Raw genomic sequence first — 25,128 nt, forward strand, 5'->3', positions numbered from 1 at the left:
CAGCGCACAGCATTTTGATGGAATTGGTCAGGATTCAGGAAATCACAGAAGGAAAAACCCAACTCAGGATTAGTTTCACAGTGGCAGTTCCTGACCTTCCAAAGTAATTCTCCTTGCGTGCAAGCAGGGATGGGGTATTTCCTGAAAAGCGTGATGATTTTATTGATTTTTACATACAGAAAGTGCAAGATCAGATGAAGGTTGGCATGTCTGTTAAAGGAAACGATTAGGACTCTAATGAAGCATGTATTTTATAAGAAGCTAATTTCTCTCTTAACCACTGAAGATCACTGCCTAACTTTTGGGCTCGGCTGTGTTTGAAATGCAAATGGTGGGACTTGTTCCTGTCAGAACTGATCTTTATATACACTAAGAGCTGTAGTCATTCCCCATGTATTTAATGAAACTTGAAGTGTACTTACACTACACCAGAAAAATGTGTATACCTGTGATCTGTGCCAACACATTCCTTCAAATTGCATCACTCTGGATGCCAAAATATTAGAAAGATGCTGAAGATTCAACCACACGTTTAACATAAGGGGAGTATCAGTCTCCATCTTTCCCTTTTTTTTTTTTTTGACTGTGAGTCAAAAAAGAACTTTTCTACTTTTGACTCTGTTTTCTCCTGAAGTTAGTGTTTCTGCTCTTAAAATGATTTTTTTCACTGTCCCATTTACTGCTGGTGGCATGAGGAGGGCCATTGCTATTACCTGTGGTTTCTCAGAGGGGTGCGAAGAGAAAGCAAAGACCCCATCTTGCCTATGCTTCTTCACTGAGCAGAAAAATGGCAGGCAAGATTTTTCACAACTGCAGAAAAGTATGGGATTTCCCTAAACACGTGCAGGATTTATGTCTTCTAGCATGCTTACTGGCTTTGTTGCAATTTTTGTTGTTGTTGCATACTTAAATAGAACTGGTCTCCTTATTTTCTTTCTTACTAGCTGTCCAGGCTTGCAGAAGGTTTAGCAGTCTTGAAGGTATTTGTCTGCCCGACCAGTGTTGTCTTTTTTCAGCCTTTCTTTCTTTCTTTTCTGTGTGGATAATGGTCACTGGAGTCGGTGGTCCTGCTGGAGCTGATCAGCAAACGCTGCTGTTGCTGTTCCCGTTCTGCATCCAGACACTGCTGGTAGCTGAGAGGAAGTAATTTTATTTGCAATACTGTGTTACCTAGGAGCTGTCTCCTTATGGGGCGATACCTCGGATCTTGCTGTGTCCTGGAGAACTTTGTATAGGTAACTTGTAAGACAAATTAGCAAATGGGCGTTAGCAGTAACATCAGGCAGTGCAGAACAGGAAGCAGTATGACTGGCAGTAGTTTCAGCATGCCGAAGAAACCTGATCATTACCACTCCGATGTTTAATTCCCTCTAAGCTTGATTGTCTCCTTCAAACTCTTCTCTGCAATTCGAAAAAAGATCAGGAACATGGAGGTATTTTGGGAGATTTTCCAAGCACTGTAGGCTGGGGTATGTTTCCAGCACTATTGTGTCAGGCTCACTTAAGCCAGTGCTCTTGTAATGTGAAATTTACACACAGAATAGGCATGTGCTGGGTTTTTCTTTAAAACCTTAAATTAGCTGGACTTTAAATACTTCCAATTTACCAATAAGTGATGTTGAATCCCCTGAAGACAGTAGATGGTGAGCTTTAAGCTCCCTCTGGTGGCTGCACTCCAAAGCTCGCCTGCAGCACTTCTCTAATCAGGACAGTTTTGAGAGTGAGTTCATGATGTATAATTATTATTGTTTTAATTAATACAGGAACATGATGTGCCTTATGCCTTCCCAAAGTGCCACAGGTCTTCTGTAATCAGATTTCAGAAAGCCAGAAGAGTTAAAGTTACATGAAATAAGAGCTCTCTTCTAGTTGCTGTAAGCATAATAAGGGACTATTTCCCATAAAACAGCTGTAATTATTATTTTTTATTTTTTTTACAGTTGTGCTGATCTCCCTAAAAGTGGTCTGTCCTTAAGTATTACAGGACACTGGAAACAGATAATAAACTTTGCATGACAAACTCAAACTTTGTTAATTCAAAATGGACATCAGGTAGCCCTGATTTGCTTTCCTTGCTTTAAGAACATGCATATAAACAGCCCCAGACTTTGTCACTTACACCCAAAGCATTTCTTCTGAGGTTGCTATAATTAGCATTAGGTTTCACAAGCTTGTAGAGCTGATCTGCGAGATCAGTAGTGCTGGAAAGTCAGTGTCACTTTTTTTTGGGATGAGGGGGCTAGGTAATATAAGGGATAGTGCAAGGAGGTGATAAGGCCACGCAGGTGAGAACAAGAAAGGGAGCAAGATGTCTCCTCTTGGTGGCAGAGGGTTACTAAACATAAATCACTTGTCTTGGGAAGCTTCATTCTTAGTTCTCATGAAACTTCATTGACCAAAGTTGCGTACTTCTGGAGCCTTCAGAGGATTCCTGTGATGTTACACAGTGACAGAGGCCGTAGATTAAATGCACTCTAAAAGGTAAATGATGCTGAAAAAAAGCACCCTGTGACACGCATGTCCTGTGCTGTGCTGTCTTATGGTGAACCAGGCTGGAGGGCTGATCCAGGTGCAAAATAAGCCTGTCTTTGGGATGCTTTTTGGTGACAAATTCCCTCGTCTGGCTCCCTCTGTGTTTGCACAAATGCTCGCCCACACAAAGGGAAGAAATGGGGGCTGCATTTCTCATTTGGGTTCATATGCAACAGCACAGACCGAGCTGTGTGTCAGGCTGCGGCTGTGCTTTAATCCCTGTGCTCTTGATGATAACCTGCTCCAAATACTCGTCTAGCATCCAGCACAGCAGGGTCTGTGGCATTGAACATACCTGGAGCCTTCCCAGGGAAGTGCTGCAGCCCCGACTGCAGAAACCACCACCATGGCTGGGGACAGCTCCTGGGGACGGCTGGTTGCGATGCACACAGCAGAGTTTGGGTTTGATTGTGCAAGCAGCACGTGGCTTAATTATGTGAGGCTTTTTTTTTTTTTTTTTTTTTTTTTTAGCGGAGCACAGGCTTGTGAAAGGACAGGGCATTTATTCTTCACTAGAAAAAATGTGATGTGTAAGAAGGGGCACAGCTGCTCATTAGGACCCATTTAATCAGATGATCAGCAGTCTGCTTTCCTGTGCTTCATTTCGTCAGATTATTGAGAAAATGATTGAAGAGCATCAGTTTTAATCTGTGGATTTACTAGCTTGTGTTTGAATCTTCCATCTTGTCTTTGAATCTTCCATCTTGTCAAGGATGAAATAATAAAATCAGATTTAATGTACTTAGTGGAAAATATTAATGTTAAATTAAATACCTTGGTCTTTGTGCTAAGGTGTTGTGCTTTTATTCCAAGAGCAGCAGGTACAGATCAAAAGATGCAGCTCGTGTATGATCTTGGATTGCCAGGGACAAGGCTCAGATGGGGAGTGTATAAGTTCAGTTTAAGTTCAGTAACATACTCTAACATCTCAGCCTGGCTTTATGCTTGTTATGCAAGCCCATGCTTGTACAGTCCATAAGGTTGGGAAAAACCTGCAAGATCATCTGGTCCAACTGTCCCTGGACCACCACTGTCACCCACTAACCCATGTCCTCAAGCACCACGTCCAACCTCTCCTTCAACACCCCCAGGGACGGTGGCTCCACCACCTCCCTGGGCAACCTGTCCCAGTGCCTGACTGCTCTTTCTGAGCAGAAATGTCTCCTCATTGCCAACCTGAACCTCCCCTGGCGCAACTTGAGGCCATTCCCTCTGGTCCTATTATCTGTGAGCAGAGGCCGACCCCCAGCTCCCCACAGCTCCTTTCAGGCAGTTGCAGAGAGCAATGAGGTCTCCCCTGAGCCTCCTCTTCTCCAGACCAAACACCCCCAGTGCCCTCAGCCACTCCTCACAGGCCTTGTGCCCCAGGCCCTTCACCAGCTCCGTAGCCCTGCTCCGGACACGCTTCAGGGCCTCGATGTCCTTCTTGTGCTGAGGGGCCCAAAGCTGAACACGGCACTCGAGGTGCGGCCTCGCCAGAGCTGAGCACAGGGAGACGATCACCTCCCTGCTCCTGCTGGCCACACTGTTCCTGACACAGGCCAGGATGCCGTTGGCCTTCTTGGCCACCTGGGCACACTGCTGGCTCATGGTGAGATGAGTATCGACCAGCACCCCCAGATCTTTTTTGTCAGTGGAGCCTTAGTCTTTCTACCTGTGTTTGTTCCTTTCTTGAAGGCGTATCAGTTTAGCTTACGCTGCTTTGGGTGTCAGTTCCCTGTAAGAGTATTTTTTGAGCTCCACGTGAAGCTGGCATCGCTAGCAGTGGTGGAGAAGCAGGAGTCACCTGGATAGCCAAGCTGCCCGTGATACAAGGCTACTGGGGGACCAGTGCGGCCATCCAGAGCTGACCTCCTGAATCTGAGCCCTCGCTCCATCTTTAAGATGTCAACTTTAATGTTAAACACTAGAGGGTAGTATGTTACTGCCAGTATGTGATTTTAAAGCATATCCATGGTCAAGATTCTTAATCCCTTGAGTTTATTAGACATTCAAGTCTTTAAAAAGAAAAAAAAAAAAGTAGAACTAAAGCAAAAATAGAACTTTGTTTCTGTGTCTGTGAGCATGTTGGCAACATAATTGATGTGCAGTGATATTTTTGGTTTGGGAAATAAGGATTGGTTTGATTATCTTCTGAAGCATCATTCAGAACATAATACTTAGAATTATTCACACTCTGCTTGATGTCTCGATGCTCACACTGATGTGCACACAACGTGAATACACAGTGGTACAGAAGAAGCTGTGACTAAGAAAGAACAGGTAGTTTTACAAAACGATACTTGCTTTGATATTTAACAAGGCAAATATTGATAAGTTCATGACATTGCTCATGTATTTACAGTTGGGTTGTAGAGTAACTGCTTTTTAATACTTTTCTTTTCTCTTTCAGGCACCACCTTCCATGGTCAATAATGAACAACGCCAACATGCCGAGCACATATTCTTATCGTTTAGGAAATCAAAATCACCATTTGCTGTTTGCAAACATATTTTGGGTAAGTTTTAATAAATACAGTTAAGCATTTTCTCTAACTGGAACTATGTCCTTCTGCAGCTGGGAGTACGGACATTAGTTTTAATTTTGAGGAAGTGTGCTTTTTGTTTGTGTGGCTTTTTTTTCTTTTCCGAAATTTCATGTTTCATATATTTGTTTCTGTACAATAGTTATACAATGACTGTTCTTGGAAGGGATCTCAGGCTGGCTCAATGCTGGAAGCCTGGTCTATATTACATTCAGAACAGGCTGTTAGGGGCTTTGTCCAGTTAGGGGCTTTTGCCATGTGGAACAGAGAAAACTGAAGAACTTAGTGAATTTAGAAGAAGAACTTAGAACTTTTTTTTTTTGTATTTTATTTTAAGGCTTGGATAAACATCTCATTTAAAAGATTTGAAGTGTGTATTGTTTTTAAATATTGAAAGTAGATTAACAAGCAAGTAAGAAATGTTTTTAAAATGTAAGCAAAGTAATTCAGATCTTTGTATAAGTAACACACTGTTTGTGTGTTTAAGCAGTACCTAAAAAAAAAAAATTGATTTAAAAGTTAGGCTCCTGGAAGAGCTTGAATCTGGCATTCCTGTTGAAAGGGAAAATACTGCCTTCAGCATTCAGTGCCAGGTCCTGTTCACGTGTTGCATCCTGTGTGGTGGCCACATGGTAAGCTGAATAATGTATTGGCAAATAAACAGGATGGCTGTAAGCAGATCAAAAATCTGTTCTAGGTTCTCTTTGCAAATGTTTTTATCCAAATATGAGAAATCATGGCACAAGAATAGGAGGGATCAGGTAGTAGTTGCAAGCTGGCAAGGCTGCTTCTTTTGGCATACGTTTTTGCTTAAAGTCTACTTGAAACAACAACTTAAATGTCTGCGGAGCTGCTAGATAGCATCAGCCAAAGATCAGTGATGGTAGAGGGTGAAGCCTCATGCTGCTCTAGGTTTTGTTTCTGGCAGCTCTGAAGTCAGTAAAGTATAACTTCATTTGGCAAAGTTCCTATACTGATGTAATAGATGAAGCTTTCCTCTATTACATGCTTATTGTAATACTGTCTAATCTGTGGAGTTTGCAGAACTCGCTGTGGCAGGATTGCTTGATGCTTCCCATTATACTGTTGGTTTACATATCTGCTGCTGCCAGCTCTTGTACTGGTGCTGAACTTTTCCATGGCAGGAATCTATTTCAGGTTGAATGTCTTAGTCGCTGTGAACAGCACAGCTTTTTCCAAAAATTAATTGGAAAAGTTTCTGTCCACCTGATAGAAGTAACATTGATTCAAAGTTTTGTGGGATTATATGTGTGGGGGAAGGAAAGGGCTAGGTAGGTGTCACCTTTTATCAAAAATTCCTGGAAAACCTGGAAATGTGTGGAAAAGAACACATGCAGCGGGGGAAGCAACTTTTAATTTCAAAGATTTGCCATGTGGAACAGAGAGAGATATAAGAATTAAGACATTTTTAATATCTAAAATGATTATTTTCATACTTTATTCATTCCACAGTGTTTTTTTTTTTTAAGTTATTTCAAAATTTTCTTGATTAGAGAAGTTTAATTCACGAATATCATGGTATTAATATTGCAGGCCTTCTACTATGTTTTTAAATTATGCTTTAATATATAGAGCAGGGTGTGGTTCCTTTCCTACACCCCCTCGCAAACCAAAATTCTTTTTACAAACGAGTTCAAGGTTTTAGGATATTACACTAGTACTTTGTCTGGTCACGAAGGCTGTAACAACACTTATTGATTTTAATTAGAACAACTCGCCCCCTCAATTTTTAAAGAATTTTAAGTGGGCAAAAGAACATATGTAAGTAACCTTGCTTGCAGAACATTTAGGTCTCTAATTAGCGATGAATTTGTCACTACTTAGAAGTAATGGAAATTTATGAAATATTCCTAGTGATATTATCTGTGCTAAGGGATATATCTCTGCGTCTTGTTGACAAAGAAAGGAGCACAGTTTAGCATTTTTAATGAAATATGTCTGCATTGAAAGTTCCATTTTTTCTTCTGAAATATAACTGATTGGTAGGAGTGTGAGCTTGGTTTTAATGCCTTTTGAATGTCTAGAAATAAAACATCTTTGAACTGCTCACTTCCTATCACCATTGTGAAACCAGTGAGTTTCCAGATAGGGCAGTGTTTTCCTTGCAGTGGCTTCTCCAGTAGGCAGTTGAGATGCTGAGACCTGGAACAGAAAGATTTTTCCCCAGGGTTTTTGCTTCTTGAGTAAGCGTTCATACAGTGTGGACAGAAAGAACAGCTGATTGAAGTAATGCGGGGAGGTAAGGATAGGTAGGAACCAGAAGGCAGATAGGGCTGGCTTTAAGAAAGAAACAGGAGAAAAATGGTCAAGACGGAAACTGGAGCAGAAGATAGAGAGCGATAATAATGTTGATGAAAAGAGTGTTCATGAAAAGAGTGTATGAGCCACACAGAGAGAGCAACTGAGATGATGAACATAATGAAAAGGAGAAGAGCCACCACTGCATGGTTTGTTTAGAAACCTGTAGTTGAACCCACAAAGCATGAGGCTCTACGTTCTTCTGCTGTAAGCTTATAGCTGTTAAATGTACTGGCAAAGCTTGTCCTGTCTTTCTTTAGTAACTTCATGTAGAGGATAATGGTGCTTTGACTAGTTATAGGCTTACACTGAATGCTGGAGGTCTGTACTGTTAATGATTGCAGTTGTGCATCTGTGGTACTTGACGCAAAGAAGAAATTCCATCCTCTTTTTTTTTTTTTTTAACCAACATTCTCTTTTTGTATGAGCTTTGTGCAGTTTGAAAAAACAGAGACCCAGAAGTTAGAAAATGTTAGAATTAAAATTCTGGTGCAGGAATAATTTGGCTTGTCTTTATGTATGTGTTGGACATACACATTAATCTTTTAATTAAGTGGTTACTTACTTTTTCAAATTAGGCCTAGTAGACCTAAAGGTGATTTATTTTTAATTTAAGCATGTTTACCTGGGTAGGGTTTAGATTTGAAGCCTGATTAAATTACTTAAAAACATTTTAGCAAATTGGATGCTATCTTGGTATGGAACTTGCATATAAAGGAACGCATATTATAGACTTATGTGTGTATATTCAGTGGAACAAAGTTTCTTTCGTAGTTGTTTAAAGCCCATCATCCCCTGACTGCGGCTTTCTTCAGCAAACACAGTTTTTCTGGTCCTGGCAGGTTGCGCTGCATAGCCCAAACTCCATTTCTGGCTCTGGAATTCTATTTCACCTTTCATATTTTATGTTTTTGCCACCCTGTGGCTATGCTTTTTCTGAATGCTTTTTCTGTTTTCTACAGACTCAAACTGTTTTAAAACTGTCTAGTGAAATGCTACCTCCTATTTCTAAGTTAAAAATTGTAATAGCAAAGGATCAAAAAAAAAAGCCCCAAAACCAAAACAAACAGGAAAAACCAACAAAGAAACCCCAACAAAACAGCCCGGTAGCTTTATATCATCAAGTTATGAATTACATTCAAATTCTGGGGCTTCTCTTTAAATTGTAGTATAAACAGTCACCATTTTCCGTAACATCTTCTTCTAGTTTCTTTAGCCTGTCTATGTACAAAGCAATCGGATATTCCAGTAACAAGTAGTAAGAAGTTACATTTAGTAATGTAATTTTGACTACATCAAGATAAACATGGAAAATTAAACTTAGTGTGGAGAACCTTAAATACACCAGCCAGTAAAACTTTTTGATAATTAAACACAAATGCTATCTTCAGGTGTGAGTTACTTCTTATTGCCATCCATAAAATGTGTGTCATTGTATGTACTATTGCTTCCAAAGGCAAGCACTCAAGTGATAAAGGACTCTTCATTTTGGGATAGCTGTCAATTTAATCATATTTTAATGTACTGTGACTAAATCTGTCATCTATATTTTTTGTTCCACAGTTGTGTTAGTGTTCTTATTCTTGATCCTGGGCCGTCTCCTGGTGTAGCCAGCTTTTCTTCCCCCAAGTCTCTTACTCAATTGGGTTATTGATTATTTTTTTCCTCTTTTGAAGGAAAATTCTTTTTTACCTCTTTTTTACCTTTTCTTTTTACCTCTTTTAAAGGTAAATTCTTTGTTTTCATAGTAACAAAATTATATTTAATGACTATTTAATAGTAAAGTCCATTAGTTTTTGTTAGAAATATGTAGAAGATAAATGCATATATGTCTTTCAATACTCAAACTGCCTTTGTTTTTCCCCACAGAAACTAGTAAAGTGGATTATGTTCTTTTTCAAGCTGCTACAGCGATAATGGAAGCAGTTGTAAGAGAATGGATTCTGTTGGAAAAAACTAGCATCGAATCATTGCGAACATTCCTTCTAACTTATGTCTTACAAAGGCCTAAGTAAGTATAAGAAAAAATACTGCTGAATGTGTAGAACTTGGCATAGTCTTGGTTATGTTGTGTTTCCAGGGATAGTGGTGGAAAACCATTACAACAGTAATTTTTCTTCCAATTTCTTAACACTTAGTTTACTTGTGCAGACTTGTCAGCTTGCCTTAATGTGTTCACACACAAGGTTTGACAAAGAAATGCATTTAAAACTTTGAGCATTGATTTCCAAAACTGTTTTCAAACCTATTTTTGCAATGTTGTTTACAGCCTTCAAAAGTACGTTCGGGAGCAGATTCTATTAGCAGTAGCGGTGATAGTGAAACGGGGATCATTAGACAAATCTATTGACTGCAAAAGCATTTTTCATGAAGTCAGCCAATTGATCAGCAGCGGTAACCCCACTGTGGTAAGTGTCTGTCCCTCTCCTCCCCCTTCAAAACTTCAGCAATCTATAGTAGTATAAAAGTTGTGTACTCAGTGATTATAAAATCTACTTTTGCTTATACTTTTTATACTTATATAAAAATGAGAATTAGTACTGGCTATTCAATTTGTTTGATAGCCATTAGAATTGAATAGAGTTAGCTGATAGCTATTCAAGCAATTATTTACTAAATCTGAGATTTCTGAATAAAAATGTCTTGGGACTAGTAGTAGTATGTGTAGTTCTTTTAGTAGACACTCTACCATACTTTTTAGGGAATAGGCTTCTCTGAATAGCCACTTTACCTGCCACTAATGTGATAGGGTTTTTTTTTCTTGTTGGTTTCAGTGGGTTTCTTTAACAGCTTGACCTGAAATGGATTTTCCATTAGCTGGCAGGTTCGTGGCACTGTCCCATTTCCATCTGTGCAGTGCTGCACCCTCCTGTTGCTCAGCTGTCGCAATAGGCTACCAGGAGGCGGGTAGGTGGAGAGAAAGGGGCGTGAGGAAGGAAAACAGGGAATGGAAACACAAAACTTATTCTAGATTTAATGTCATACTACTGGGGTAAGTGTTACCTTCCACATTGAGCTCAAAGTAGAAACAAGGTGTCCAATATCTATCTGTGCATTTAGTGAAATTCCGTTTGCTATGCCAGGAGATATGTTTAGAATAGGTCATAATAGAGGCATGTAACTAGAGATTAAAGAGAGGTGATTTTTCTCCTACCAATTGCAAATCAAAGATTATGAGGATCTGTGCTGAAATCTTTAACTGAAGCTTTTCTCAGAAAAGTCAGGCCCCGAAGGAACTGACTCCTGTGTGTTTAGAGCTGCAGCTATGCTATGTGAACAGCAAATGTTTAACTCTGACAAATTTGATCAAAGTGTACTACAAGTAATACAGCTCATGTCATGCTCCTAAAAATAGTGCGTCACCTCTGAGCACAGCCCATACCCCTCCAGGGTATGGAAATTTCAGTTACGTTTTTAAACCTGACTTTCACTGTTACTTACCTTAATGAGAACACTTCAGCCTTTTGGTTGTGTATAATTTGGATAGAAGTGGGTATTTGTTTAGAAGAACAGTGCTTAGTTCGTGCTTTCTTCCAGGGAATGTAGTTTTATTTTTTAAATGGAGTTACAACTGAGGATTTCAAAAGCTTTTTGCGTGCCTCTGTGTGTGCTAATGTAGCTTATATGACCTTTCCAAAAGATATGAGTAGGGAGTAAATCAAAACTTCGGATGTTCGTAGAGAAGTCATCTCTGAGTTAACTCTTGCACAGAGCTGCTTCTGGAGTTGTATTCTGTGCATGCATTAATGTACAGGCACACTGAGACTGCCAGCTGGAAGCACGTCACCCCAGGCTTGCTGCAGAGCTCAGCGCATCACAGTTGGGCTCCAGCTGGGCCAAGGGGCAGGATTTTACTCTCCTCTTCTCCAAGCGCCACTTGCTGCCACCGTGCAGAGACCAAGTTTCCCCTTACCCACCCTTTTCACAAACAATACTTTCTCCATAGTTTTTCCGAAGTATTTGTGCTTTTAATATCCTAGGAAGGATATTAAAAATGTCTCGATTATAGAATATCTTCTCTTCCAGTATGCTAATACAACTAGAAAAAAGTGACACGTGATGCTGTTGGAACATGTTTTCCATAAAGCACAGTAAGTTTTGACAGGCTAGTAGTAAACTTGTGCTCCCATGTACTTCAGGGGGCTTTATGTTGTAAAATACTGTATTTTGTGTAGTAATAAATATTTGTTCTCACAAATGGTCTTGTCTTACAAGACTGCTGCAAGAGAATTCCTAGTGCTGGCACAGTTTCAGGTGACCCAAGACTTGGCGTGTTTAAGACACAATAAGAAGCAGTAATAATGTTGTGTGGTTTAGCCTAGGACCTGTTACAGCTAAACTCTTTTAGTCATGTCCTTGCTGTGATGTGCTGTGCGCTTTTGCCTCCAGCGTTATACTCTCAAGTTTCTGGAGTCCGTCGCACCTTTGTGACTCCCAGTTCTCTCTCTGGCCTCCTTGTCCATTTCTGCAGCCTTCCCAGACTTCTGCTCCCCACTTTCCTCTGATCTACTGCCCACCCATTTGTGTCTTCCCATCCGAGGTTCAGTCCAGCAGCTGCAGAAATAACGTGGGGTCAGCAGCAGGTCACTTTGTGTTTGGAAGGGTTTAAAGCTTTCAGGTGTGGCTCTTAGCCATTGACAGTGGCTTTCTACAGGTGATCCTACAGCTAAATCAGGCTTATTGTGGAGCAAGGAAAGGCTGGATGGGAAAATGTTGAAAAAAAGGTTGTGTTTTGTCACTGCAGCAGGGAAAAGAAAACACTTCTTGTTCTATTCAGTAAAGGAACGTAAAGAACCTGGGACTAAATGTGCAGGAAAGGGCTGGCTTAAGCTGAAGATGTAGTTACTTAACTTCCATAGAGGTTGGGAATTGGGAGGGTCCTTTTTAAAAAAGCAAAGTGGTCTCTTGCTTTCTTCCTGCCTGTTTTCTCATCTGTGTGGGCTGTGGAGCTGCCTGCTCCTTCTTTATTTTAGGAGCATGAAGTAGGTCCTTAATCTTTTCCACACCCTGCAAACATCTGTCCAGTTCCTGCCAGACACCTGTACTAGTTCCATAACGTCTGGGGGCTTTTCAGTAAGATGTTGACAGGGTCAAGTCCTGAATGTAGGTGTAAAGACAGCAGTGAATGCAGATTCTACTCTCATCTGTGTTTGGGTCCTTTTGCTTCTCAAGCACTGGTTAAAAATATCTTTAAAATGATGTGTTTTCAGGATGGAACTTGAAGGCATGTCGAATAATGTCGCAAACTGATGTGTGAGCAAGACTGCTGAGAATGAAAAACTGAAAGAGATCAGAAGGAACAGAAGGAGAGGAACAGCGATGAGAGGGAGAAAGTGGGCAGGAGATTAAAAAGCTGGCTTTAGTATCGAGTAATCTGTTAATAGTGGAACACTGTGTCCTTGTCAAGGAAATACCAGGGTGTTAAGGAGAGGCAATACTACAGGGATAGGAAGGATGTGTGGTTAGAGCCAGGGTTTGGGCCCGGAGCATTGGCTCCTGCTGCTGGTTCTCCGCAGTACAGACCTTTATGGGTCCTATGGAAGAGACCCCTGTCTGAGCAGGGAAAGCAGAGTACAGAGGATCTGTCTGCCTGCTAATTTATAAACAACTTCTGGTAGTAAACCTCTGGGGAGAGGAGGATTAGCTTTGGAGTTGCTATTTTTGTTCTTTCTTGGCTGTTCCTAGAGCATCCATACAAGCAACCCTGCTCAAGGACAGGCTGTAAGCTCCCTCCAATAGCAGTTTCAGCATCTCCTTTCAAAGTCTTCATCCCAGGGGACAGAGTTTCTGGCAGTAGGCACAGTGTCACGAGCCAATCTGGAAATGCTAAATACGTGTTTTCTGTCACTGCTTTTGACGAACTGTGTGGGCCAAGTTCTTCTCAACTATAAATACCTTCAGTTTCTTGGCCTTTTCTGTTTGTGTTAGAGTATTGTGCTTTTGCGTAGCTGAAGGATTGATTTAGTTTGTTCTTCGTTCCTGCCAGAAGGACAGGAGTCCTGGCAGCTAAGGTAACCAGTTCCCAGGAGCAGGAACCGCTCTGCATGCAGACACAATCAGATGGACTTTGTCTGCACTAGGATGTGGATTCTTCCAGAACATGGGTAGGCGGATGCAGACAAGGTCCAACTGCTGCAGACCTGACACAGGACTGGGAAGCCTCAGAAGCAGTGTTTTTTGGATCTAGAAAGCATACAGTAGGATGTATCCTACTATACAGCTCCATACCTGAACCCTTATTTTGTCTGTATATGAAAAATTGTCAAGGCTTGCGGGAAGAACTCTGCAATCCTAACAGTTCCTTCTGTCTTAAAATTTACCAATATGTTAGTCTGTTTACTGATGTTCACAGTTGGGCTAGAGAAGAGATTGAGATGTTCCAGGTTACCTAAAACTGCTTGGGAATGTGATGTGGATCTCATGTGAACAGTGGGAAATGTGAATAAACAGAACTCTGGGCATTTATCTTCATTGAAATATATGGCTATCCCTTCAAGGCTCAGGAAGTTGGAGTTACTCAGCCTAAAGAAGAGAAGGCTCTGGGGGGACCTTACTGTGGCCTTCCAGTACATGAAGGGGGGACTACAGAGAAGATTTAGAGGAAAGGTTGGGCATGATTTTAGTGGGTGATATTGGTGGTGGGGGGATGTTTGGACCAGATGATTTTGGAGGTCTTTTCCAATCTTAATTATTCTGTGATTCTGTGACCTCTTGTCAGGGAGTGGAGTGATAGGACAAGGAGTAACAGTTTGAACCTAAAAAAAGGCTAGGTTTAGATTAGATACAAGGAAGAAATTCTTAACTAAGGGGGTGGTGAGGCCCTGGCACAGGCTGCCCAGGGAAGCTGTGGATGCCCCATCCCTGGAGGTGCTCAAGGCCAGGCTGGATGGGGCTTTGGGCAACCTGGTGTGGTGGGAGGTGTCCCTGCCCATGGCAGGGGGTTGGAACTGGGTGGGCTTTAAGGTCCTTTCCAACCCAAACCTTTCTATGGTTCTGTGCAACTAATCGGTCAATAATAATGGCTGACTAGATGACTAGTTATGCTTGTTTAGCATTTATGGGACTTATTTCTGTTCTTTAAGGGGAATTTTACTCCTGGATCCCTGTCTAGCTGTTGCTGTCTAATGTGGTAGGGTAAGAGCTGGAGAGGCTCTCTCGACTTCTACATTTTGAGAATTTTGACAAAACCTTTTATGTTATTTCCCCCTCACACACACGCCTTGTCTCTACCCTCAGCTATATATTCTGGTCCAAAAAAAATGACTACCTTTTCCTGTGCACCTTACTGCCCTTAAAACATACTGAGTTTAAAAAACAGATGGTGAATGAGGATATTTAAGCTGTTTCCTTCATTTTCACATGTGGCCTATAAAGGCCTAAGCTCAGGTGTTAAAAATTGTTTGGGGAATTCTAGGGATCCAAAAACTACTCCAAGTACAAGGTTAAAACTGCAAAAGAGCTTTAAAATACAAGTATTTTTCAATACTTGTATTAACCAGAGTGCTTTTTAAAGCTTTCAGATTTCTATTTTGAAAGAAAGCCTATTTTGTCAGAGAAAAAATACAGTACTCCAGTTTAGTTGCTTAATAACTTTAATATTGCAAATTCACAGCTCCCAGTATTATCATTTACAACAGAGCTACGGTTTCAAAGACAGGGTTGGAAAGTGAGGAGCCACGATCCAGAGGAGAGCTGTGTGCTCCCTGTTCTAGGAATGTTTTCCAAGGCTCCATTTCCTCAATTTGGCCATCTCATGAGATGTGCAAGGAGACCCTTGGATGTAGATTAGGTAAGGAAGAAACAATACCTTCCCATGTGTTAGAACTGTATATTTATTTCTTGTAGTACTGTGGTGACATGCAAATAAGCAGGCTTCGGGAGAAGAGCCTCTTTCAGAAGTTTATTGACCCTGTCTGCTTGGTCTTTATTCCCTCTCGGGGGCATTGCCTTTCTAAATACATACATAGGCAGACAGTTTATTACTGAACGTAAAAACAACCAGGTTTCTCCCTCCTAGCCCCTTTTCTTTTTACTTTTTTAATTATTTTTAAAAAGCAGATCTCTGGAGCACAGCCACGTAGCACAGGTCACTTGGCACACCTTGACAGTATGGCAGGCCCAGGGGGCTGTGGCCAGGAATGAGTACTGGGAAAAGCAGAGAGAGAACGGACTCCTGCCTGCCAAAGAGCACTTGCCAGGAGCATGACCTGCCAAAACTAAATATACATCATCCTCTAATTCTAATGCTGGGTAATACCCATGGCAAGCCGCATGGTTAAGTCTTACTACTTGATATTTTGAATTTAATTGAGGATCTTGGATTTGTTCATGCAACTACTGTAGGAGAGGAGATCCAGCTGGTGCTTTTCAGACAAGAACCTGGAGGAAGGATATGTTGCCTCCAGATAAATAGCTTTCAGACCTTCACTTTTTTTTTTACAAGGTTACTTTTTTCCCACCTCCCAGTTTCTGTTTCAAATCAGAGAGAAACAGAAAGGGAAGTTTTGCACCCCAAGCTTGAGCAAACTCAGCCTGGATCAACCTCTTCAGCAATCGTTAGAGGTTGTTACTTTCCTTCTCTCTTTGGCTAAAGTGCACATATTTCACATGCCACAAGATCATCTTCCTGTGGCCCCCAGTGATTTGCAGGGGAATTGGTTTCCTCTTTCCCAGCTCAGTCCTGGGTGGTTGCCTTGCATGGTTGGTCTGCTTTCCCCCAAGAAGCAGAAGCCCTGCTGTAGGCACGGCGCGTCAGCCCAGCGCCGCTCATCTGTCGTGGTGGAGAAGGAGTGGGGAGGAAAGGGGTGCTCAGCCAGTTTGTGACTGCTGACAGCACAAATCTGCAGCTGTGGGTCCTATTCCTATCGTCCTGTCCCTGCTCCACAGCTTCTTTTTCCACCAGTTGGCTCATTTGGGAAGGATAAAATAGATGAAGTCCAGTGGGTTCTTCTGGTGCTTGCCTATATTCAGAATATATTCCATTGGTTTGTTCTTTGTTTGGGAGCTACAGCTTCAGCTCTTCTTCAGCTCCTATTTTTTTTTTTTTTTTTGTTTTGTTTTTAATTTCCTCCATTGCAATCCTATTTATTACAGGTTGAAAAGCTGGAGCGACCCCCAGTTACTCTGTGCACATAATGGTGTTTTGGTCTTGTCACCATCCTGTTAACTGTTACTTTTGCATTTGGAGATGTAGCTTATGTTTTGGGGGTTTACATTCCCTGAAAATGTTAGGCAACATTTTCCTCATTCAGGAAAGTTAGGGAAGAAGCCTGTTACCTCCTTTATAAAGGAAGCCTTGCTTTAAACAATTTCTTTGGTAAAACTGCATTCGATGCAGTCTCGCCACAGAATTATCACCTACAAACAGCACCGCAAATTCTGCCTCTGAGCAGATCTACTGTCCTGCTCTTCCTGCTTTCACACAAATTAAAACTAGCTGATTTAGGGATGTTATTAAATGCTCATTGGTGTTTCCCTTTGGTTTCAGTAACAGTTCATGTTATAAGAATTGAGACAAAGTCCTTTAAGTACACATTCAGGCTGGCAATGATTTAATGTAACAGGGTAGATCTTACTTGCTCTGCACATGTGAGATCTTTAGTATTTTAAATATATTTGCTCCTTTTTTCTGTAGATACAAATGGCATTGCATAGTACGTGGGAATGTGGGACAGTTGCTCGTAGTTCATTTTTTGTAGAGAAATGAGTGATCAAATCAAGCCTCTTGACAGCCTGGATTTCCGAACAGGGGAAACATTTTTGGGGGTGTCGTTTTCTGCTTTGTCTGTTGGCTTTTCTGCCTTGGAGCTGGTGTACCACATGTCCATTTTTTCCTAAGCCGCGTTTGAACTCTTCTTCCTTTCAGATGCTTTGTAACCTAACTACCCGCAAATGAAGCAGTTCACTTATTCCATGGGCAGTCCAGGCACAAGTGTGAAATCCCTTCAAACATTATGGCTTCAGCTTTTGTTATAGGGGACATTCCATTTGCAGGAACAAGTTGCATTTTCCTAATGCATCTGAGTTTTATGAACTATGAATAAATGTTTGCTGTTAAAAGGGTGCGTGGCCCTCCCGTAGTGTCTGTGTTTTATTTAAAAAGAAACCCACTAAAACGATGTCACTACTGGGTTGGGTGTCTGATTGCCAAGTTAATCTCTTATCACAAGTCCCATTGATCTTCTGTTTGAGCAGCTGAGAGTCTATTTTATGTATAGCGATCTTTCATAAAGTTTATTCCTGGTAATAAAGCTAACTGGGGAGAGTGCCAAGCTATTCTCAGAGGCAGTCCGCTCTTGACAAGAGAGGTATTTTATTTTGTTAGATGGGGTTATTGTTTGGGCATGTACTGGTGGCAGAACTAGTGAAATCGCTAGCAAGTGAGGCAAGCCACGTTCAGAGGTGTACTCTTACTGGTATGAAGTTAATGGCATTACTGGGCAATAGACACTCGGGGCTGACTTTTAATATGATGCCCGGCATCACGTGCATTTTCTACTTATTACTGTATGGTATTATTAAATTGGATTGTTCATCTCTTCAGTGGCATGGCAGAAAACCTTTAAAAAATTTAATACTTCGCATGTGTCAAGTGTATTCAGTTTCGTTTCGTTAAAGGAAGCGATTTCATTTCACAGAGCACAACTGTGTTTCTATGAATTTGTGTCGCTTTTCAGGTTTTTGGAATCTTTCTTCTAATACCACAGCAATTTGTGTTGAGATTCTTTGTACCAAATATGTGTAAATTTGAAAAATATATTTCAAAATTTTAGTTGCTAACCTATAGTGAAATTACTCTTCTTCGCAAAGAGTAATTTCAGTCCCTCTGCTCTTGCCTGTAATCTGTGTAAACTTTCTTCCTTCTAGAAAGCCAGTGTCTGGCAACCTCCTCTGCCTGTTGTTGAGGTAGATTTTAAATTTTAGGCCACAAACTTTCCTCTGGCCTCCTGCTGCTGCTCTGGTGACCTGGGTACCCCGACACGCTTACAGCTCCTCACAGGTGAAAGGGGCAGGGGCAGGTAGCGACACAAGGGCACACACGTGCCCCTGGAGCCCACAGCTCCAGGATGAGGAGGGAACAGGTAGGGCTTGCACACCAGGAATCAAAATACCACAGGGCAGGAGATGGTGGGGTGCTGGGAACGCAGCAGGAGGGAAAAGTTTCGGGGAGCGAGGGAGGATGGAGGGCTGCAGTGTGTCCTGGTGTTTGCTGTGAGCAAGGGTGCTGGAAGGAATAAAGTGTGTAGATCTCCAGTAACATGCTGCTTTTCCTCCCTCCATGCTCAGAGCAGTTACCGAGGTCAGACCTACCTGAAATACCTGTTGCTGAGATCAGTGGTCACATCTCCAGCTTTTGCATCGGGCTCGAAGCAGGTTCCCTCAGAAACAGATTTTTTTTGTTTGTTTGTTTGTTTTTTGTTTGTTTGTTTGTTTTTTTTTTAGCTTAAGGAGCCACTGCTCTTTACATCCTTGAGGAGCTTTCTTCATCATGAATACTAAAATTTATCTTTCCTTTTAAATTTCTCCTTGAAATCAGGAGAAACTTGCATCCAGAATGCAATTTGTTCATGCTTTAATGTGTTTACTATTTGAACAGAAGGGCTTTGTGGTTATATATTGTATAAACAAAGTAGAGAAAGCAAAAGAAGATGTCAGTTTCAACTGATACCAAATATTTCTAGTCACACTGGGAACAAATAATTTTTCCATTTGCTCCTTATCTGTTGTTCTAACCCATTTATTTTTCTAGTAATTGGCAACCAGCCGCCAGGGATGGCTGGTTTGCATCACTGCCCTGCTTGTCCCGTGCTGCTCCAAATGGCAGCGTGCTGAGGAGGTCTCCTGGCGAAGCAGTTTTAGCAGCACAACCACTGATACCATGTGGTAATCGTGGAGCTTCAAACTCTGCGGATCTGTGATTACAGCTACTGGTGCTCTTAATTTTCAGCTCTGAGAGGCAGTGATGTATCAGTGCGTTTGCAATTCAAGTATAAATTCAAGTCTGTATTATTTAGAGAGCTGTGTGAGATGTCTGCATCTCCTGGCAGAGAATGGAAACAGGCAGTGTTCTCTGGAAACTTCTACATTATTCCTTTAAAAACATGTATTCTTATCTGAAGCATTGTTCTAGAGCTTAACTTTTACCGAAAGGGTTGTTGGGCATTGGAACACGCTGCCCAGGGAAGTGGTGGAGTCACCATCCCTGGAAGTCTTCAAAAGACGTTTAGATGTAGAGCTTAGGGATATGGTTTAGTGGGGACTGTTAGCGTTAGGTCAGAGGTTGGACTCGATGATCTTGAGGTCTCTTCCAACCTAGAAATTCTGTGATTCTGTGATTCATTGCTTTTCTCTTTTTTTTTTTTTTTTTTTGAGGGGGGTGCAGGAGATGGGTTGTGTGGGTTTTTTTTTTGTTTGTTTTTGTCACATTAATTCTCTTCATATGGAACTCTTAATGTTGGACTTGAAACTCAGTGTCAGCCTAATTTCTTATATCAGCTCAACTTTGGGCTTCTTGCAAATTTAAATAATTCATTGCAGAAATAGCTTACCCAGAAATTTGGAAATAAAATACTGAAATGTTTGAGCTAGTCAGGAGTACTCTGAATCTTGTATAGAACTGACAAAATTGCATTTCTGGTGAAGCAAAAGTGTGATGCTTCTCACTGGCAAACTGTTGCTTTTATCATGAGAGACTGGATGAGAAACAGCCTACTTGAAATAGCCTACTCAAAATAAATACTTATTTCCTTAAAATGGGAAAATTTAGATTTAGCAACTGATCAGCAATATGCTGGCCTGCTGTACAGCTTGATTGTGTAGTAGAAAAGAACACCCATATGTTATCAGGAAGCTGCTATGTTTGATCTGTCTGGGACTTATTTAGCAAGTAAGAATGTTAATTTAGTGTATACTAGCTAAGATAACTAGTTGTCTGGGGGGTCAAGGTACTGACTTCAGAGGCATTTCTGAACAAAGATGTTGCAGTTGGTGGGTGGATGGCACTGCTCTCAGCTGTTGTATGAGCTTGCATAAATAGTATCATCTCCACTTTAATCTTTCGGGTGTTCAGAGGTAGTGTGCATATTTCTGTTTAACCCCTGGACACTTGCTGGCATGCATGACCCTTTAACAATTCCTATCCCTCTGTCCATCCCTGGCACCTTGGCTCCGAACGGTCTAGGAGTATAGCCAGTGATCTGCAAGTTTTTTGTTAAGAGTCTGTCTAACAAAAAGTGTTTTAATTTCATTGGTGTATAGTCTCTATTGTGTTTATTACATTAGTATATGTTACGCTTCTGAAGTACTTTTTACATCCCCATTATACAGCATTCAGTTTCTTTTGTGTTTAATAATCAGTTACAGGAATTTATTAAAACTGGTGATGATGGTCACTGGACTTTGGCATCAGGAAAAAAAAAAAAAGCTTTTTTTATTTCAAAAATAGCAACTATGGCTGGAAAAGTGTTTCATAAAGAAAAGTTGGCTTTTAAATTGTCTTTTTCGTAAGCATTTGATTTACATTACCTTAAATGTTGAGAATGAAGATGATACTTAAACCTTCAATCTTCGTGTATATGTTTCTCTAAAATTAATGTTTTTTTTGTTTGTTTTTGTTTTTTCCTCACCCATTTTTATATTGCTTCAGGGACACCATTCCAAAAGAGTAGCTTTAAAGGTTCTTTCTGAGGCTTGTGGATCTTGTGCTTTGGAGGAGAGTATCTAAAAGCTTTTAAGCATCAGAGCTTTCTGCATATTCCTCCCCTTTTTTGATGAGGGAGAGGGAAAAGAGGGTGCATTGCAGGTGCTGTTTTTGAATAGCTTTTATCACTTTCTGTGGTGTACATTTAATCATGATCAGATACCAACGAGGTAAGTGTAGCAAATGCAAAGAAATGCCAAAATAAACTTCAGAGTGATCTGAGCTGTTAGATGGGTAGAAAAAAGTATAAACTGTATCTTCCCTGATCCTAATACCTGTAAAACCATGTGCATGGGGAGAGAAAATTATCAGGCTGGCAAATGGATTGCAGTGTTTGTTTCCATGTTGTAGAGATGATTGTACAGGTGTTAGTTACTTATGCTGCTCACATACTTTAATTTCTTGTGTAAGGGTGGAGCTTGGATGATTCCAGAGATGGCTCACCCAAGCATTTGTAATCCTGAAAGCTTGAGTTGTTCTAATTTGTGTCAGAAGAAACTGAAAGAATAGCCTCAGAAATATGCAAATAAAGTAACTTAAGGACAATGTAGGTGGTGTTACGTTGTTGGACATCTTTTAGTTATATTATTCCCCTTTCTTTTTTTTTGTAGCAAACTTTGGCCTGTTCCATTTTAACGGCGTTGTTGAGCGAATTCTCAAGTTCAAGTAAAACCAGCAACATTGGACTAAGCATGGAGTTCCACGGTAACTGTAAACGTATATTTCAGGTAAACTACTTCTGTATCAATATATGCTACCTGTGTTTCTAAAATCTATATATTAAGAAGCAGAAGTACTTTCTTGCACTAGGTGCCTTCAGGTACAGTGTATGCTTGACAGCATTTAATTGGACTAATATATATAAATGCAGATATTGGCTACCTTAGGGAAATTGATAATGTAATTTTTAAATACTTGTATCAAAAAAGTGCCATCTCTTTGCCCATTTGATGAATGTAGAGCTACAGATCTTTACACGGTTGGACTCTTTAATTCCTTGGCTACCAATTGCAAACAAAACGAATACTCTGTGGAACAATGATAGTCTTAAATATAGCTTTGGTTTAAAGCCAAGGAGAGCTATGTATTTAAAAATATTATTGCAGATGGTGTAGTCTGGTTGTCTCAGATGTATTGTTTGGCCAGGCAGAAATGTTTTTGTGAAGGCATTGCTTTAAACTCTGACTGTTGTGGAACAACTTACCAACTTTTTTTCATGCCAAAGACCACCCCCCTCCTCCACCAGTTGTTAAAAATATATTGTTAAGTTTTTCCTTTAATGACTAAACTTATATAAATATTTTTATTTACCAACACATTGCATTAGTTTTGGCAAATGAGATGGGGATTCTTACTGTCAACTTTGGAATATTTTCTGCTTTTTAATGAAAACTTGGGTGAACACAAAAATGACTGAGAGGCTCTACTAATGTGTTGTGTTTGTCCTGACTATAGGAGGATGATCTACGGCAGATCTTCATGCTCACAGTAGAGGTACTTCAGGAATTCAGCAGACGTGAAAACCTCAATGCTCAGATGTCTTCAGTGTTTCAGCGTTATCTTGCACTAGCCAATCAGGTCTTAAGCTGGAACTTCCTTCCTCCAAATTATATCCTTTCAATATCAGGCCTTTTATTTCAGCTGACTTGGATCACTTCTGATGGGTGATAAGTAAAGTCTTTGTGAGGAGAGAAAAATGGAAATTAAAGTCTTATATTTAGTCTGTGTTTAAAATTTTTTTTTTACTCCTGCATTTGCTTAAGAGGTGCTTATATAAAGAAGCTGCTGTTACTTTTCATTGAAGTATTTTATATAAAAGGCCAAATTAGTTCAGCAGAGCAGCTTCCAGTTTGGAGCTGATGATCCTTCTGGCATGTATGTGGTTGTTGCAAGGGCCGGGTAAAGTGTAACAAACTACTTCAGTGCAGAACCAAATGGTGAAGGGATCTAAGTAAGCTCTGTTCAGTTTTTATGCAGAGATCTGATCTTTCTTTTTGCTCTCAGAGAAGAGAAGCAGGTAGGTGAATGCCCTGTCATTTCACAATGTGCATGCTCAAAGGATTCCCCCAGTAAAAGAGAAGAAATGGAATCTCTTTTTTTATTTTTTTTTCCAATATACTGGTACTGTTGCTTCCCTTTTCTTATTTTTGTGGTGTGTGCTGGTTATGAATGTCCAGGGAAATGTGGAGATGGTAAGCAGAGGAAGAAATGGGAATATAATGAAGAATCAGAAAGAGAGAGTGAGTCTTGGTGAGGGAGGGAAGAAGAGAGGTGAAAAATGTTTGGCCTGAAAAATGTGCCAGAAGAATATGGTAGAAACAGAGGGTACAGCATTATGACGACTCTTTTAATAGCTACACCATCTCTAAGATACTCGGCAAACTTACTAAGAGCCAATCTGTTAAGCTGCTTTATAAGATTTTTTCTTAAAACTGTAAGAATATACTGTTACACATACTGCAGGAATCTTGGTGTCGCCTTCAAATCCTTTGTATAGGATTTTATTTGAGTTTGACAATCAGAAGGCAGCATGTGTGTGTTTCTGTTGTCTTTGAATCTGTTCAGTATGTAAGGAGCAGCAGAAGTGAAAGTGGATGTTCTTTGGTTCACAGCTCTAAAGTAGAATGCCAGATAGTGTCTTTTTGGAAAGTGCTGTGGATGAAAAGTAAATATTTCACGCCTGTTAATCACTGAAGTGGTTTGGCAAGGGGCCAGAGAGGAATTCAGTGCATGTGCTTACAAGACTGAGGTTGGAATCAAATTATTGCATCTTATAAAAGTTTTCAGAAGAGAATTTGGGCTTTGTGAGAATTCAAATGATGTGTGAACACTTTTTAAAGCAGTCACAGTAAATAGAAGGGAAATGCCTTTGTGTTGTGTAGTGGTGGGTGGAGGTCATTTCCTCTGATTTTTAGTCTTGCCTAATGCAAACCTGTGATGTACACCATCACAAATACTGATGGTATTACAGTTTGAAAGTGAAAACTAGCTTTTTCATGAGCACTTTATCCTAACCTGAAGGTTTGCAGTGGTGGGGCTAGTTAAGTGCAAGCAACATGTTGGTAGGAATTTATTCAGGCCTTGAGAGTTGCAGCTTTTGTTTACACCTGTATATAATTAGAAGTGATATTCATAAATAAGTGTTAATTGTAATGGCTAAGCAAGGCATATCACTACTTGAGATTAACAGAGTTTTCTGCTACTTGGCCTACTTGAGATACTACTGCTGTTAAATTCTGGCCACTTCTGGAGACTGCTTCTGGTGTAGACAGACCTTTAGTTTGAACCACCACGAGTGCTCTTCTGTGCTTCTGTTTCAGATCTTTTTATAACTCAGGCTCTCCATTATATCATCTTCTTGTTTTCTGCCGTTGGGCATTTCATTTTGCTGTAAGAACTATGACACTGGTTGTGCTCTCCCTCCTCTATTTAGCAACCTGTTTTCACAGAACTTGGAATGGCTTTAATCACTTCGGAGAAGAGTGGGTCTTAACTAAGGTTCAGTAGCTGTTAGGTGACAGCTACCGTGGTGACAGCCACGTGTTGATGTAGCTGTTGATTGTTAGTTCCTGGACAGTGAAGCTTAACTTGGCAGCAATTTCTACATAGGTAGCACATTACACAAGAACATAAGAATGCCAATTGATCAGTTGGTGTCCTCTTTCCAAATCTTGCCAGTACACATGCCAAAGCAATGGGCATAAATTTAATACCTAAAGCACGGAGTAAAATGATCCATAGTATCCACATATGTGTATATATATATATATTTTCCTTTAGCTGATATTCCCAACAAGATAATTTATTCTCAGTCTTCCTTGTAGCATAGCAGTTATCTGCAGTATCTGTACGTAATCTTTAGCAGATTCTGGTATTTTGTGCCCTCTGCCCCCTGCAAAAAAAAAAAAAAAAGCAGCATAAATATGTGCTTTTCAGTGAAGTAGTGATTTTTCACTGAGGCACAGCATTTATATCACTAAATTGCAAGAATTACATCAAAATATGACTTCTCAAGAAGTGAGAAGTGCTGTTACAGGTAAATTTGGCATGTGT

The 25,128-nt window shown here is 40.5% G+C and overlaps 1 protein-coding gene across 1 annotated transcript in view; it reads left to right on the forward strand.

Annotated features, from left to right (window-relative positions):
- XPO4 (exportin 4) overlaps nt 1-25,128 on the forward strand; it is a 72,287-nt gene that overhangs the window by 16,272 nt on the left and 30,887 nt on the right. The window contains exons 2-6 of the mRNA XM_032184095.1: nt 4,925-5,030; nt 9,246-9,387; nt 9,646-9,784; nt 21,687-21,803; nt 22,531-22,684. Coding sequence (XP_032039986.1) covers nt 4,925-5,030; nt 9,246-9,387; nt 9,646-9,784; nt 21,687-21,803; nt 22,531-22,684 — 658 coding nt within the window. The remainder of the gene's footprint in view (nt 1-4,924; nt 5,031-9,245; nt 9,388-9,645; nt 9,785-21,686; nt 21,804-22,530; nt 22,685-25,128) is intronic.

The sequence above is a fragment of the Aythya fuligula genome, chromosome 1 (assembly GCF_009819795.1).
Source record: "Aythya fuligula isolate bAytFul2 chromosome 1, bAytFul2.pri, whole genome shotgun sequence".
Lineage (NCBI taxonomy): Eukaryota > Metazoa > Chordata > Aves > Anseriformes > Anatidae > Aythya > Aythya fuligula.